At 41.4% G+C, this 17,316-nt stretch overlaps 1 protein-coding gene across 4 annotated transcripts in view; it reads left to right on the plus strand.

Annotated features, from left to right (window-relative positions):
• The window catches only part of BTBD9 (BTB domain containing 9), a 406,786-nt gene that overhangs the window by 309,979 nt on the left and 79,491 nt on the right, over positions 1-17,316 (plus strand). For all 4 annotated transcript variants that reach the window (XR_009505745.1, XM_059938776.1, XM_059938774.1 and 1 more), the window contains exon 9: positions 14,193-14,300. Coding sequence is in view for 3 of the 4 variants with exons in the window: in XM_059938776.1 (XP_059794759.1) it covers positions 14,193-14,300 (108 nt within the window). In the remaining variant the exon portion in view is untranslated. The remainder of the gene's footprint in view (positions 1-14,192; positions 14,301-17,316) is intronic.

Below are 17,316 nucleotides of genomic sequence, written 5' to 3' on the forward strand. Positions count from 1 at the left end.
TTGGGGAAAGGGAGTGCTTATGCCTTTTGATTAGAGTTTTGGGTCAAAAATTCTACTAGCAATAAAGTGTTCCCTTGCTTCCCACTTGCTGGGACTTTCCTTGGCATGTACTTACCTCAAGAACCTTGTGGGAAGGAGTAGTTGAGGTCTAAGATAATAGATCTTGTTCCTAATTCTCTTAGGCATATGTCATTTAATTGTCCCCCGATGTCTAATGCAAACCCTTGTCAATTTTCTTCTTGATATCTCACTTTCTGTATTCACTTCTTCGCTAAGGTTTAAAATAATAATAAACATCTATAATCAAATAGTGTCTTTATTAGGAAGCTTATGATAGTCCTATTAGAAATAGATAAAGCATTATCTATAGAAAATTGTTTGAGAATTGGCAGTGACCCAATAAATAGTATCTTGTTGATAATAACATTCTTAGTAGAACAGGTAAATTGCTTTATCATGATTGTGTTCACTATAGTGAGATTTTAGCTGTATATTTTAGACTCAGAGAAAAAGTAGAGAATTCACGGCGATTATGTGGGACTATTTGGGAAGAACCTGGAAATAGAGTCATCCATTTAAAACTGGTTTCATTAAAGATTCCAAATGAGTAGTTTTGTTAAAACACTAAGCAGTATAAGGTTTTTATTGTTTTGTGGTCACAGACTGCCCTGGTCAGGTATTCTTGTAAGATGCTTTTTATAATCACACTAGACAGCACTGGAGAGATAGCAAGGGGATAGAGCCTCGCAAATCCATTTTCTCCTGGTGACCAATAAACAACCCTGTCTACCTAATTGGTGTGGTTTAGTCTGTGGTGTCATCTTCCCATATAACTGAGATATTAGTGTTTTACTGCTGTCATATTAACTGCCTTATCATTGACTATATAACTTTTGTGTGTGTATTACTTATTGACTTTAAACGTCTCTATAACTTCTTCACCCTACCCTGCTGCCTCCATGCTATTTAGGAGAGATCTGGAGGGTCAGTGGTCAGTGACTGTTCTGCTTGCAAATATCTTCAGTTTGAGAATGTAGCGCCTAGGCACTTCATCAGTTCTGGGAACAGAGAGGGTTTGGGAATGGTTTTCAGGTTTTCATTTTTAATTGGAATTTTTCTCCCTCCCTTCCTTCCTTCCTTTTCTTTTACTCTTAGCAGAAATACCAGAAACTTGGGGTGAAAAGCAAGCCAAGAATTGTCGGTACAGTTGTCACAGTAACAGCGATGGGATTAGGACTATAGCAGAATCTAAAAACTCCGTGTGGAATTTGCTACATGAAAATCTATTGAAACACTTTCAACAGAATAAAGGGATTTTAGCCATTTCTGGGCTAAGCTCAGCTTTAAACTATATCTTTATTTCTTACCTTGGTGCCATAAATCTTTACTGTTCAGTAAGAAGAGCTTTAGTTTTCTGTCTATTCCTGGCACTGGCAAACTTTTTCCAAAAAGGGGCAGATAGTAATTTTAGGCTTTGTATGCTATAGTCTCTGTCACCGCTGCTCAACTCTGGTGAGAGAACATGGCTGTGTTCCATTAAAACTTTATTTACAAAAAGAGGCAGCCACAGGCCATAGTTTACCAATGCTCTATCTATTCAGCTCCTTTCCTCACTAAGAACTCTAGTCCATAAAGGCAAAAGTGAAGAATTAGGGAACTCATTTGCCTTTCATGGTTTCAAAGAATGTGAGTAATAATATTTAGAAGCCTGTTATTAAAAGATATGAACATTAATATCAGCATTTAGTTTGGGGTCAAGATATACACCATGACCCAGTGGTTTTTCCTTCTCTGTTTTATGGGGGATGAGCCTTGGGCGCTGCCACAATAGCAAGTCTGGCAGATGAGGCTTCAGCCCCAAAGCTGACCTTAGTAGAGCAGTTCTGCTTTTATCTGTTATGGATATTTATATTCTTCTAAGACGTTGTTTGTAAAAGGGGTTCTGCTACTTAAGAATATTTTTGAAAATACTGGCTTATGTTTTTTGCATTTAGTAAACACCTTTTTATTATGGATACCTTATAAGAAGTACCAAAGGATCTATCATGTATTACTTTGTAATTAAAAGGAAAAAAAAGATTAAAGAAACAAGGAACCACAGATCATCCAAATTAGAATCTGTCTCCCTCTCTTCCGCTACCCTCACACCCCATTTAACAGATTATAAATCTGAGAGGATAAGGTTGCAAATTAGAAGCAGAGTTGGGACTCTTGTCCCATCTGATGCCACTGCTGCATATTGCCTTGGAATGTCCTTGTGTCCATCAGAGGCTGAAGGAGAGTTAGTGGAGCCCTTTGTGGTCCAAGTAAGCTGAGGAGATAACTTGATCTAGAATGTCACTGAAGCTACACCATTTTCTTCTTCCTTGCTCATATTCCTTCTTCCTTTGACTTGCCAGGATCCCCCAAGCTCCCAAATGCCCTAAGCTATTAGGGCACGAACGGTGCTTACAGCTGGAACAGTTCTAGCACCAGCTCCTGGGAAATTACCCCCAGGGATGTCTCCCAGCCCCTGACACTTAAACATTGATTGTCTGAAGAGCGTTATGACAGTTTCATGTGTATTTCAGACCGGCTGCCTTAACCAAGTCCCCTTCTGCCTTAGCCAGGTCCCCTCAGCATGAATCTCAGTGTTGATCTTGGGGATTCAGTACCAGAGTGGGAGGATCCTGAGAAGTCTGTGATCTCACCACTTTGGGCATGATTCCTTCCCTGGTTTGTGAGGTTCTTAATCTTTTCTGCCTATACCTTTCTGAATGTGAGTCAGGGTAGTGATGTAAAGTGGGGTGGCATGAGGTGTTTGTGTGTTTGTGTGTTTGTGTGTGTGTGTGTGTGTGTGTGTGTACGCTCGCATGCCTGCATTGGGTGCCTGCGTGGTACCAGAACTGTGTTCTTGGGATGCCTGTGTAGGTCCTATCAGCCAAGCAAGAAGAAAGTAAAAAGGGGTCCAACAGATAGGGCTGTGGGGCACAGGGGAGATAAATGTTTGTTTTTCTTGATGAGGAAGGATAAGCCAGATGAACAAAAGAAACAGTTTAATTCACAGAGTACAGTATTCTAATGAAGCCTTATGCTGTGCTTGAGTCAAAGTGGCAAGTCTAGCTGCAGCAGGGCTTTAGACGGATATGAGTGATTTATTCATCTCTGCCTCCTTCACTCAGATTTTCTCCTTTCAGCCATCCAATATCCATCACCTGAAAGCCCAGTTCCCGTATAGGAGTTTACCCTGGTAGCTTGCCTGGAATACATTTTGAAGGATTAGTGTACATGGCATGGAGACTGGCCCCTGTGCCCAGCATACTCTTGTGAATATTCATGTCAGCACCTGGGAGGGTTATTTCTAAAAAGGCAGCTCATGCAGAATACATTCCAAAGAGGGAGTGTTTTTCTCTTGTCTGATGATCCTTCAACCAAACAAACGTGGGAGGGAGGGGGAAGCTATTCTGCAATTCTGGTGAGTATTTATGAGACAGAAACTGCACCCTCACATCTTCTGCAGAGGTGGGAGAACCACGGCCCCTCCCCATTCACAGCCTTTGCCTGGGCCTCCCACTCTGGGGAAATAGCATAGGTGATTCCAGGAAAAAAAAGGCAACTGCCCGTTTAGCCTTTGGTCCTGTAACTCACACCAGTTTGATTTAATTATGGCTGTTTAGCAGTTAGAAAAGTTAGAGTTATTAATGTTCAGTTGAAAACGTTTGAATTAAAACTTATGATCCCAGCTTTGAAGACCTGGATCAAGAAAACTGTTCTGAGTGGCCAGTGATCAAAAGAATTCCATTGAAAAACATAATTAGCTATTTTTCCCTCTAGCCGTTATAAAAAAATTACATAAAATCTCACTTTTTTTCTTGCTTTTTGCCATTCTTCAAAGGATTTATCACACGGTTACTTATTAAATTGATTAATTATCTTTTGTTTATAAGTACTTACCATTGTTAGGATTCTCACTTTTACATATTTGTGATGAAGATGCTATTATTATAATATTATTCTCATTAATGTTGTCTTTATTGTAATGGTATATCATGTACCACATGGAGGATTATGATTTGTCAGATACCTCAAACTTCAAATAGAATAATCTACTTACTCTAAGTGTTTAAATTTTATAGCACTTGCAACTTATTATAGTTTTATTTTTCTGTTTTAGAGTGTAGTTGTTTTCATGTGAAAGCCTTCGCAGAAGAATTTCGTGAGGGAAGTTCATTAGAGAAGGGATTTAAAGGGAAGAAATTTAGGCCGGGTAAATATGAGGGAGAGCTCAGGAAAGCATTTCTTGCAGGACCTAACGGAATAAACACGAGATTTGGGAATGCAACAGGAGGAAAGCAGCCACTTAGTGGAGAGAGGACCTGAAGGAGGAATGAGCCAGGGCCAGCACAGGCGGTACTGCGGAAGGAGCACGGGGGTTTGGATTGGATGGGCAAGTGTTTTAAAATCATTTTCAGAAAGAGCTCAGAACTTTGTAGAGGGTGACCTGTGGGGAAAAGAAGATGATTCGAAGCTGGAGCAAAGGTTGAAACCCAGATCTGATTTGGGTGAAAAGGTGAAAAGGTCAGGCTGGTAAGAAAGAGAGAGCTGTGGGAAGATAGTACTGGCAGTGTTCAGAGAGACCAGAGAAGAGATTTGGTGAGAACAAAAATAAAGAGATTACATGACCGAATAGGAAGAGTTTTGCCTTGTAGTTCATCGCTGCTGGAATATTCTCTTGCCTATAATATTCGGAGTCCAGCCTTCCCACCTTGTTTTGCCCTTCCATTCTCTCCCTTTATCACCAGGTTGAGAGAATACAGAGATCTGCCTGTAGCTAAAGTGTGAGTTCTCCCACAGATACGAATTCCTATGAAAACCTGACCCAAGGGACTGAAAAGGAACTGTGGAGCTTATTAAATTCCCCTTTGGCTCTGCTTCTTGGTGCTTCATAGGCTGTGCACATGTGGGCACATATGTGCAAGTGGTCAGAGGAGGGGCGGGAGAAGGAGCTCAAGAGATGAAATAGTAGTCAGAGTTGGTACATTTCATAAATTATCTCTTCACTGAGACTCTCCAGAAGGGTGTGGGGGTAGAGGACTGGCTGGGGGTGTGTTCGGATTGAAATGTAACTCAGGCTATAGAGCCTTAAAAGATGCTGTGCTGCTAGCTCATCATGTGAAAAGGGTGATTTACCTGTAGTTCCGTCTCCTTTCCATCATCATCTCCTGTCCTGTCCCCATGTCTCCTTCAGTTCAACCCAGTAGAGCTTATGATCTGTAAGGCACTGCGCTGGGGACGACGAGCCATGCATGGTCCTGACTGGACTTGGTCCTGAAAGCTGAAGGGGGTGTGGGGTGGGGATTGGGTGGTGTTACACAGGGAACCTGGAACCAGGTGACTTTACTCCCCTGCCACACTGGGGCCACTTGTTCTACAAGAGTCAGAGGTGTAAGTAAAGATCCAAGAAGGAAAACCCCTACCAGTCAACTGATAGATGAGTGAGTTTGGAGCTATTTAACATGCCTGTCCCTTCTTCTCACCCTCCCAATAATTTCATAGAATTGTGGACAGGGGAAAGGAAAGCTCACATTAATGCATACTGCCTTCAGCTGTTAACGGAAGAAACTGATTCTGACCTTTTAAAATCACAACAGCCCCTAATAGCAAATGAAGCTGAAATGGAGCTGGACTTGATCCCTAGGGAGCTAAGCCCTGTGGTCTGGGCAGGACCTCTCCATTTCTACCTCTTACACCTCCTTTTCCGATCCTACTGTTGAGCCAAATCGGGCCAAGCTCACTGACTGTGTATACACGTCATGATGAGGACGCTGCTGAGATCAAGGAAGCTAGCCTTGCTGCGGAGAGGGGAACTGATGACGCCAAATTTAAACGCAGGGAGAGATCTGTAAAGGCCGCATACCTGCTTAGCGTGCCACTGCCGAAGAGGTCTGTAACGGTCTTTTAAAATATAACGAGACCATTTGAAATGGTTCCCAGTATTTTTGATGCCAACATCCCGCTTAAGGAAGGGGCTGTATTGAAAAGAGTCACCTTGGAAAATAGAAGAAAACTGCTTTTCTTCTCAAGGGCTGTTTGGCCTGGACAAAATTTTCTCATATATCCACACTGAAAACATAAAATGAAAGAATTTTCATCAAATTGGACTGTGTAGGATGAAATCTAAGCCTAGGCCAAAACTTACTTATTAATAAAGGGTTTGCCAAATGATTGCCCAAGCAATCTTTTTTACAGATTATTCAATGTTTAGCTCATGTAAAAAAATTAACCAAGTAACTTAGAAAAATAGATTTGCATTGAAAGCAGGAAATGTGCTGATTATAAATTGTTTTTTTTTCCAAATGTGATAATGTATGCAAAAACATTTTGAAACCGTTGAGGTCTGTGTGAATGTGAGGTGAGATTATGATGAGCTCTTCGCCATTCTTTCCACACTCAGTGTTTACTGAATATTGCAGCTGCAGCCATGTTGTTTGGTAGTATGCTGTTACCTTTTATGTCATCACCTAAAACTTGAAATTAAAAACTTAATCCCTTCAAGGAGTGAAATGATGGTCTCAATTAGCTGTTAAAAGTTGGTAGTTTTGTACTGTCTCAAAGTTGTGTCCCATCCAGCTTTCCATGTAGCCGTATCCTGCAGGTATATTCTCCATTGGCATTTCTCCACTTTCAGATAACTCACCTGAATTATACTGTATAGAACATAAGATTTGATGGGAGGAAGGCCCCTCCTTTTATCCCCCCCTTTCTCAGTGAACTAGCCTATGCGGTGGAGCCCGCGTGTACACACAGCCTCACCTTTCCTCATCCTGGGGCTTCAGTGACTAAACACAGAAGCTGCATGTGCCAGACAGCCGAGAGCTTGCGCTTACCTTTTCCCTTGCCAGCTGCAAAAGAAGATTATTTAGCCAGTGTCATTACTTCTTCCTCTCTTAGAGAAGTCACTCTCTAAGATATATGAGAGATTAAACAATGTCAGACAGTACGTGGACTCTCTGATGTACTCTGACTAACGTATTTCCCAAGTTCCCCTTCCATCTGTCGAGCAGTCTGTGCTTTCTTCTTCTCCTGGTGTCCCCTTTGCCCTGAGAGGTTGTGGCCCACTTAGAGGCAGGGCCCCCATGGCGCTGCTCCTCAGGAGTTCCCGTGTCTGGAATCTGCAGGGCAGCTACCTGGTCCGCTCCACACGCTTTGTTAAAGCGCTGGCTCTCAGTTCCAGTCTCCCGCTGAGAATCTCATTTTGGGCCTGTGGCCCTCCAGCAGCTCTTCTCAGCTTGACCTTGCTCCCCACCTGAGGAGGAAGCTACATAATTGAACCCTGTGACAGCTGACAATAGGATCCCTCTCATCTTTGGGAAAATCCCAGTTTCTCACCAGTAAAGTTGTTCCTCTGAAACTGTACTGACTTCTGGCAGCTGTTACAGGCTCCCTCCTGCCTCTCAATAGCAGAGATTAAAATAGAGCCTCTAACATGATGTTTGTCTTTCTGCTCCTCATTCAGAAGAGTGAGAACTGTACTCTTCTGAATGAGGTGAAGGCACTGAAAGTTCCCCTTGTGACCAGAACTTCATACCTTTCTCCCTCACCTTCATGTCCATCGCATCCGCTCTTTTGCGTCACGACCTCCAGTCCCTCTCTCTTCTGAAAGGTAGTCAGCCCCTCTGACCCCACGTAACTCCTCAGCAGCCTGAAGTGGTAAACACTCTTAACTACCCTTCACTTCCCTGATCCTGCACTGTCTCTTCCTTGTCACTGTCGATCCTGCTTTCTTCCCTCCTGCTCCCTCGGTGCCACTGCTGAAGAGAGTTCTAACCCACGCTGATTGCTCCATCTTCGAAAGGCCCCTCCCTGCAGCTCAGCTGGCCTCACGGAGCCTATTCCAAAACCTGTTTTGCCTTTTCACCCCACACTGCAGTCCTCCCACTCTTGGCTTCAACAAAGGATCTTCCTTCACGTTTGAATGAAAAGGTTGCTGTCCAGAGTGAGCCTCCACACCACCTCATAGTCTCTCTGGTCTCGTAGCCACCCTGTCATCATTGTCATCCTCATCATCGGAATGTCTGCTCTTTTCGTGCACTCTGCTAGGAGCTTATCGTAGGCTCTTTTGTTTCCAAGCCGCAGAAACCAAGTAAAGATGGCTTAAGCCATCCATGGTGAGTTTATTACAGTGATTGGGACATTTCTCATGGAACACTAGGGCAGGAACTCTGGTGGCCCCCATAGGGACTAAAATCAGATGTTGGAATCCTGCGAGGAGCCCAGACAGCCCTCCCTGGGCCATACCATCTGTCTTCTTGCTTCTCATCGCAGATGACTTTCTTCGCTTCTTTGAGCTTCTGATGAAAGAGGGTCACTCCAGAATGTCTACAATTTTATCATCATTTTAAGTGAACAGAGCCAATTATGCTAAAATCTTACATAATTCTAAATTTTTGGTATGAAATCTGATTGGCCCACCAGGGGTCATATGTCTTCCTGTAATGCAGCTGGGTCTACAGAGCTCAGGAACCCCCTACATATACCTCAAGGTTGGGCCAGAAATAGTTCTCAAAGAGAGGAGTTACTGGGACTTCCCTGGTGGTCCAGTGGTTAAGACTGTGCGCTTCCACGGCGCTTCCAGGTTCAGGAACTAAGATCCCGTGCATGCTGCACAGCACGGCCAATAAATAGATAGATAGATAGATAGATAGATAGATAGATAGATAGATAGATAGATAGAGAAATAAAGAGGAGTTACTATGTAAAGGACAGATATGCCCCCAAAAAACCCCAAAACCCTGTACTGCATAGGCTGTTGCAGAAAATTACAAAATGTTGGAACTAGAAGAGCCCTTAGAAAACCATCAAATCTAGACCTTTAATTTCACAAGGGATGAAACTGAAGTACAAGTTAAATGACTTGCCTAATGTCACTTAGCCAGTGCTCAATAAATATTTGTTGAATTGTTGAATGGAAGACAATTATTTCTGGAGAACTTAATTTCTGGAGATTTTTAACAAAGAATAGTCAGTGCAAATTTTTGAGGTCAGAAGTACCTTTGACTTTGAGAGATTGGAAATGGATTTTATGATAAATTATTATTATATGATTAATATCTTGGCAGTTGATCTTCCCTTAGTTGTCTGTTTTCACCCAAATGGGAAAACTCAGCAAGAGCAGCAGTCTTGACCCCTGGCCTTGCAGTGGAGTCTCCCACGAACGATGGACAGTTAGAAGCAGGCAAAACAGACACTTGCTGCTGATGTAAAAGACACCAATTCAGTGGAGAAGCTGTTGATCTCAACTGTTAAACCTCAGCCATTGTTCACAATCTGGCACAGAATTAATCCCTTAAGAAAAGGATGAAAAAAATGCCATTCAGCACAACATAGTTTGTCATCGCATGCATAATGCAGACTTTCCAATTAGAATGCTATAATTTGGAAACTTTCTTCACAGACTGATGAGAGAGCAATTATTTTAAAGAAGGGAAAACTCAGTCCACTGGGTTTGCCTCAAGTCACTTCTGACTCAAGTCGCAAAGACAAGAGTTTTGAAAACATATTCGCTATTGAATTTTGTATCAAAACACCAGCAAAGAGAGCAATTAGTTCCTGTAAACTGAACCCCAGTAATCAATGGTATGCAGCCAGCCAGAGCACTTATGGAAGATGTAAGCAAAATCACATCTGCTAATCAATTTAAAAAAGCCCAGCTCTTCACTGCTTTTCAGGGAAATTCCACAATGAGAATAAGGAAGATGGAGGAGACGGTATTTAATATCACCAGGCGTTTCATGCAGTGCTCGTTGGGTGGAGTGGTTTGTGGCCACAGCTAAACACAGACTTGATCTGCATCAGTAGATCTTGGCTAGCAGCTTCCTTTATTCAGCCCCTTTTGAAAATGGCTTCTGATGTGTGGGTGGGGGGATGTCGGGTATGTTTAAGGAGCTACTCTCAATTAACGTCAGAGGGAGTGTGTCTGTCCTGGGCCAGCTCACTGGGCAGACCTTTTCTGGCAGATTACAAATCGGAAATATTGCTGTGTTGTTGCAGGTGCAAAGATACGGGAACAGACTTTGCTGGCAGGGAAAGAAGTGAAGGGAATTGGTGAGCTTTACAGTTGTGCCTTATTAGAACAAAATTTCTCTCCATGGGCAAAAAAGAGATTGAGCCAATTTTTCCTTTAGTGTCCTTAAGCTGTGCTTGCTTTTTTTTCAGTTGAATCAACAGAGGGGTTTTCATTCTTGGCTAAGCCTATATTCCAAGCAAGTATGCATCCTAGCACATAAATTAGAATCCCTTTTATATAGAGAACAAACTAGTGGCTACCAGTGGGGGGAAGGGGAGGGGGAGGGGCAATATAGGGGTAGAGGATTTAAAAAATGGTTATTATGGGATTATATGAAATCATGTGTGTGAAATTTTTGAAAATTGTAGAGCACTATAGAATTTGAAGAATCTTTCATTCAATTTTAAAAAAAGAATCTCTCTTAAAAACTCCTATGTGTAGGTGAGTCTGAGCCCTTGCTTGACAACCTGAGATCCATCAGTGTCCCTTTTCCACTCAGGAGTCACCCTGACCCCGCATTTCCAGCCCCCAGGGACTCTTAATAGAGGAATAGAGAGGAGATGTCTCAACTGGTATGTGCACTTGGCTGCTGTTCAGAAAAAAGAATTTAGGCCAGGAGAAATTATTGAGGTAAAGATTGATAGAGTAGGCTAATAAAAATTAGTATCTTCAGCATGCAAACTGTGATAGGCAGTGGATTAATATCCTTTAAATATAAAGGGCATCTTGTAAGTCATTAACAAAAGGATAAATATAAGTAGAAAATGGGTAAAATGTTCAAGTTCAATGATAAGTAAAAAACTGCAAATTAAAATAATGAGAGAGATTTCATCTATCAAATTGGCAGTATTTTTAAAGATAATATACAATATTGGTGATGATGCACAGAACAGGCATTTTCATACACTGCTGGTGGTGTGAGTATGAATTGGTGCAGACTGTCATTGCGGGTGAGGGGAGGGGACAGGTGTGCAGCTGTTCTATAATACATATCAAGGCCTCATAAGCCCTGCTCCAGGAGTTTCACTTCTAGCGACTTTCAAAGGCAATAACCATAGATTTAGCTTAAGAATGCTCATCACAGAGGTTTCAAAGCAGTGCAATATTATCAACTACCTAAATGTCCAACAATAAGAGACTAATTAAGTAAATTACGGGGCATCCACACAGTGAAATTCTATGAAACCAGTACATATGATGAGGAAGAATATTTGATGATGCAAAAAAAAGATATTCATAATAGGTCATTAAGCAAAGAAGCAGTTTGCACCATGTATATGTGTTGACAAAATTACTGGAATTACAAGTGATCTTCATTTTACCTTGAAAGAAATTGGAGGACTTTATAGAATAAGTTACTGTAACTTTTTCCATGAAACATTTTTCCATGAAAAATATTTTTCCATGAAATATTTCAAGATCTGGTTAGATTTTAGCCCAAAAGGGACTGATTATTTTCATTTGGATACACTGGTAGAAGCACTAACTCATGATTATCCAGAAGGATATGGATTATGATAAACCTGGCTCTCCATAAATAATCCAAAATTCCATTGGGAAACAGCCTCAACATCATCTCCCAAAAAGCCTGTTCCAGGGCTGTTCAATAAAGAGAATGGTTAATTATTTTGAAGTTTTTTTTCCTGGTTTTAGTCTACTTTGGCAGAGTTATGAATGATTTCAGCCCAGAACATATATGGAACATATGCTATAAACAGAGCCCACATGTTTGGAGTAGAATTTTTTAAAAACAGAGAGATCAATGATCTTTCTAAAAGGCTTATATTCATTCTGAGAGCCAAACATAGAAGCAAAAATTACATTTTTAAAAGTTACTAAGTATAAATTAATATAGGCTAACTGCATAAACATGCTGAGAGACTAGAGTAATATTTGAGGAAATGACTAATGAGGGAAATGATTCACTTTCTTATCACGCACACTGGTATAATCTAAAAGTAGAATTATTGGACACTAAAAACTATAGGGTGGATTCCTGTCTGATTGATTCAGAGTACTTTGAGAGATTAAATACTTAGGTGAGTTCAAGAGAAGCAGTAGCATGTGCAGTATTACACATCTGTTTATGCTTTCCAAAACCTTTTAACAGTTTTCTCTACTTAAAAGATGAATTCTAGCCTATTAAGTAGTGTGTACTATCATTGATAGCAAACAAAATTACAATTGAAAATAAGGAACTGAGGGGAAAGCGGAACACAGTGGCATTTCTAATCCTTAGTAATAGCTTTAGAGGTGACACTAAACTGAACTTGTGCAAAGGACTGTCATTGATTGTACTTGCAGGATTAAGGAGAAATAATACAAACTACTTTTGTAGAGTGATAGGTTATAGGTTGTAAACTGTGGCCCAGATACATAACCTGGGAGTAAAGGAAACATTTGACAGCAGAGTACAGAAAGGGGCTTTGGTCAGGACACCAGGTTGGAACCCTCACTGAGTTTAGATAAATTACTTAACAGCTTTAAGCCTCACTTTCACCATATATAATTTGATGAGAATAATAATGCTTGCTAAGAGGACTTTTGGAAAGATTTAATAAGTTACATAGAGCATTTAGCATAGGGCCTGGTACACAGTAAGCATTAAAGAAATTTTGGCCATTATAATAATAATGATCATTGTTGTTGTTGTTACAAATGATCTACTGATATTCGCTCAGCACATATTCATGGAGTGTAGGCTCTGTGTGAGAGTCTGTGCCAAGTCCTGCGTGTGGAAAAACCAGTAAGACATAGACACTGCCTTCAGGGAGCTCACTCTGTTCTAGCTGGTGGAGGAAACAAATGTGCATGCCCAACCGTAAAGCAATAAGATAGATATCTTGTATGGGAAGGACTTTTGAGGCTGAAATTATAGAACACAATGATCTCTCACCACAGTGGCACTGTCAGAAGCAGAAGGCTGGACTGTGTTCTGCTCCCATATTGTAATATTTAGATTCTTTTTTTTTTTTTTTAATTTATTTATTTATTTATTTTTGGCTGTGTTGGGTCTTCGTTTCTGTGCCAGGGCTTTCTTTAGTTGTGGCGAGCGGGGGCCACTCTTCATCGCGGTGCGCGGGCCTCTCACTGTCGCGGCCTCTCTTGTTGCGGAGCACAGGCTCCAGACGCGCAGGCTCAGTAATTGTGGCTCACGGGCCCAGTTGCTCCGCGGCATGTGGGATCTTCCCAGACCAGGGCTCGAACCCGTGTCCCCTGCATTGGCAGGCAGATTCTCAACCACTGCGCCACCAGGGAAGCCCTATTCTATTTTTAAAATTCAGGAATGACACACATACAGTGCGCAAACCTTTTGTGAATAGCTTGATGGATATTTACACATGTATATACCCATGTAACTTCCACTGGATCAAAATTAGCCCATTTCTAGCATCCTAGAAGGTTCCCTCACCCTTTCCCAATCATTCCCTCCCCCAGAGGTAACTACCATTCTGGCTCCTGTCACCATAGATAAATCTTGTCTCTTTTGAGCTTCAAGTAAATAAAATCACATAGTCAATGCTTTGGTTCTTATCTGAGCTAAAAAGGGGGATAAGAAGAACAGGAGCAATATGATCAATTTCTAAGAAATAAAAAGTTTTACTGACGAATATATGTTTGCCTGTATCTCCCAATCAGGCAGTCTTACGAAAGCTATGCAGAAAGTCTGGTCAGAATGAGAAGGAACCTGAAACATGTTTAAGGTCATTGGGGCATACTAGTAACTACCACTTAGAAGACCAATTAGAAAGCACAGATTTCCCCGTGAACAGTGGTCTCAAGGGTGTTACCTTTGTTCAGCCCAGCCAAAGAGATGAGAGCTGGAAGAATCAGGAAGGAGGATTTGGGGACTTCTCCCTGATAAGCCAATCAGAAGATCTTTGCCACTTGGGGGACAGAGGCCGCCTGGGGTTGGGTGACTTGTGAAGTAAATTTTTAAAGAAACAGGCCTCTCACTGCAGGCTGACTCCACCTTCTCCCAGCATGCTTTCGTTGGGGATTCACTTTCTTTCTTTAGTCCTGGAAGTGTGTGGGCAAAGAAGACAGGTTGGAAGGCTAGAGTAGACATAGAGCCCCTCACGCACACAGCCTAAGGAAAGAGCCAGATGGAACATTCACAGCATTCTTATGTTTTTCTTCTGTTCAGGTTATTACTGTGGGACTGTGACGATCGGAGCTATAGCTACTACGTCGAGGTTTCCACCAACCAGCAGCAGTGGACCATGGTAGCCGACAGAACTAAAGTCACCTGCAAGTAAGTTACATCCTTCAGGAATTTATGCCACTTTAAAAGACAGTCTTTCCACTGGATTCAGAAGGTTCCAGTGAAGATTCATGGAGTCACCAAATTATATTCTTATTTGGAGGTTAAAACATTCTGATGATCCTTTACTTCAGTTTTTTTTGTTGATTTTTTTTTGTTTTTTTTAAAGGGGTCTTGTGCCTCTTTTTACTTAATGAGCCTATAGTTCTTTTTTTTTTAATTAATTAATTAATTTATTTATTTTTGGCTGTGTTGGGTCTTCGTTTCTGTGCGAGGGCTTTCTCTAGTTGCGGCAAGCGGGGGCCACTCTTCATCGCAGTGCGCGGGCCTCTCACTATCGCGGCCTCTCTTGTTGGGAGCACAGCCTCCAGACGCGCAGGCTCAGTAGTTGTGGCTCATGGGCCTAGTTGCTCTGCGGCATGTGGGATCTTCCCAGACCAGGGCTCGAACCCATGTCCCCTGCATTGGCAGGCAGATTCTCAACCACTGCGCCACCAGGGAAGCCCTACTTCAGTTTTGACTATTAAGTACTTGGATGAGAATTTACTTTATATGACCAAAGAAGCATTTCTTATTTTGTGGTTTTAACTTGACTTTTAAAAGTGGCATGTATCTAAGCAGGGAAAAGAAAGATACTTTCCACATGCAATCCTCTCTCAGGTCCTCCCCCCACATCCCTTACTACCCCTTCGGGACTTTTTTCTTCCTTAGTGAGTTTTGCTGATGCAATACACACTTTAGTAGTATTCTGAGACTCTCACCTATTCCCCACCCTCATATCATTCTCAGGGTTACCTTTAAATATTTATTTAATCTCATGTTAGTTACACTGTTACCTAAACTAAGGAAAGTTTGTATCTTAGGTCTCCTGGGGGAAACAGAAACGTTTCATGCATATGGCATTGGGGCTCTGTTTGACCTTACCTGGTTATGGGTGAAGCCAGGCAGAAGGATTATGAGTTCTGACCAGCTTAGAATCATGCTAAAAATGAATGTAACCACCACTCAGATTGAAATTAGCACATCTGCAGCATCCTAGAAAGTTCCCTCATACCTTTTCCCAGTCATTGCCTGAAAAGAGCTCAGTACCTTTTTGTGTAGAGCCAGATGCTGTGGGAGGCAAGATAAAGCAAATAGCTGGGATTTCTTTTTTTATTTTAATTGAGATATGATTCCCATACCATAGAATTCACCATTTTAAACTGTACAGTTTAGTGGTTTTTAGTACGTTCAGAGTTGTGCCATCATCATGACTATCTACTGTTCCAAAACATTTTCACCACCCCAGATAGAAACCTCCTGCCCATTAGCAGTCTCCCCATTTCCCTCCAGAGCCCACAGCCCCAGCACCCAGTAATCTGCTTTCTGTCGCTATGGATTTACATATTCTGGACGTTTCATATAAATGGAATCATATAGTATGTGATCTTTTGCTCCAGGCTCCTTTCACTTAGTATAATGTTTCAGGGTTCATTCATGTTATAGCATGTATCAGTACTTCATTTCCTTTTTATGACTGAATAGTATTCCATAATATAGGAATATATATAGCACATTTTGTTTATCCATTTATCAGCTGATGAACGTTTGAATTGTTTCTACTTTTTGGCTGTTATGAGTATTGCTGCTATGAACATTCCTGTACAAGTTTTTGTGTGAACATATGTTCTCAGTTCTCTTGTATATATACCTATGAGTGGAATTGTTGGGTCTTATAGTAACTCTATGTTTAAGTTTTTGAGGAACTGCCAAACTTGTCCACAACAGCTGTACCATTTTGCATTCCTACCAGCAGTGTAACAAGGTTTCAATTTATCCACATTCTTGCCAGTACTTGTTATTGTCTATCTTTTTGTTCATAGCCATCCTAGTGGGAGTGAAGTGGCATCTCATAGTGGTTTTGATTTGCATTTTCCTGATGGCTAATGATGTTGAACATCTTTTCAAGATTTCATAATAGCATTAATGATGGCTTGTTTGAAGCAATGTCTGACATCCTCACCATTATTATTATAGTAATTTTATAGCATGTTTGTATTGGTTAGGGTAACATTTGCTGCTGTAACAACTAGTGGCTTCAATATGTCAGTGGCTTAACACAGTAGTGTACTTCTCAGTCATGAGTATTCCTGGTTGTCAAGTGGCTCTTCACAGATGATTGAGGAACCCAGGTGTCTTCCTTCTTGTGGTTCTGCCATCATCTAGGGCCTCATCAGCATCATTTGCATCTAGCTGATAGATGGGGAAAGAGCAGAGAGAAGGTAAACCTGGATCTGAACAGCCTTGGCCTGGGTATAGTAAACATCACTTCCACTTGCATTCCACTGGGGAGAACTAGTCAGTTGCCACACTAGATGCTAGTAGGACTAGGGAACGTAGTCAGCTCCTGGCTGGGCAGCCACTTCTCAGTGGATCACAGATCTTGTAGCCATCTCTACCATACCATAAGAAAACTAACAATTATTTAGTAACTAGTATTCCTTTACCTGCATGTATTTTATCTTATTCTGTCCTGAATACAAAACACCTTGTGTGGGATATTGTCCTCATTTTATAAAAGAGAGAATGAAGGGCTCTTTCTCCGGTACCACATTCCCTCCTAGAACCCAAAGCATTGCTAAACCAAGGTGGATGATGAAAACTGGGAAATGAAGTGATTCACTTATTTCCAAGCTCCCAGAACCCTTTTTATACACTAGGAAGGCCTTCAAGGCCCATGAACAACCACCCATTTATCTTTCCAGAGTCATTGCTTATTGGGTATACAGCTCACAAACCAGACCCTCTCTTCCTCATCTTTTACACATCTCACTGGTTACCATCACCCATCTCTTCTGTCATTTTATGAGTTATAAATTGGATTCCTCATCTCTTTTATGTCCCCCTGTTGAAGGTGTTATACAATTAGGTTTTCAACAAGAACTGGTTGACTAACTACTGACAAGGTACATAATATCATAATGATTTTATATTTATTTAAATGGGTTTTTCTTGATTCAAAAACCCA

Source organism: Balaenoptera ricei, chromosome 11, assembly GCF_028023285.1.
Source record: "Balaenoptera ricei isolate mBalRic1 chromosome 11, mBalRic1.hap2, whole genome shotgun sequence".
In the NCBI taxonomy this organism is placed as follows: Eukaryota; Metazoa; Chordata; class Mammalia; order Artiodactyla; family Balaenopteridae; genus Balaenoptera; species Balaenoptera ricei.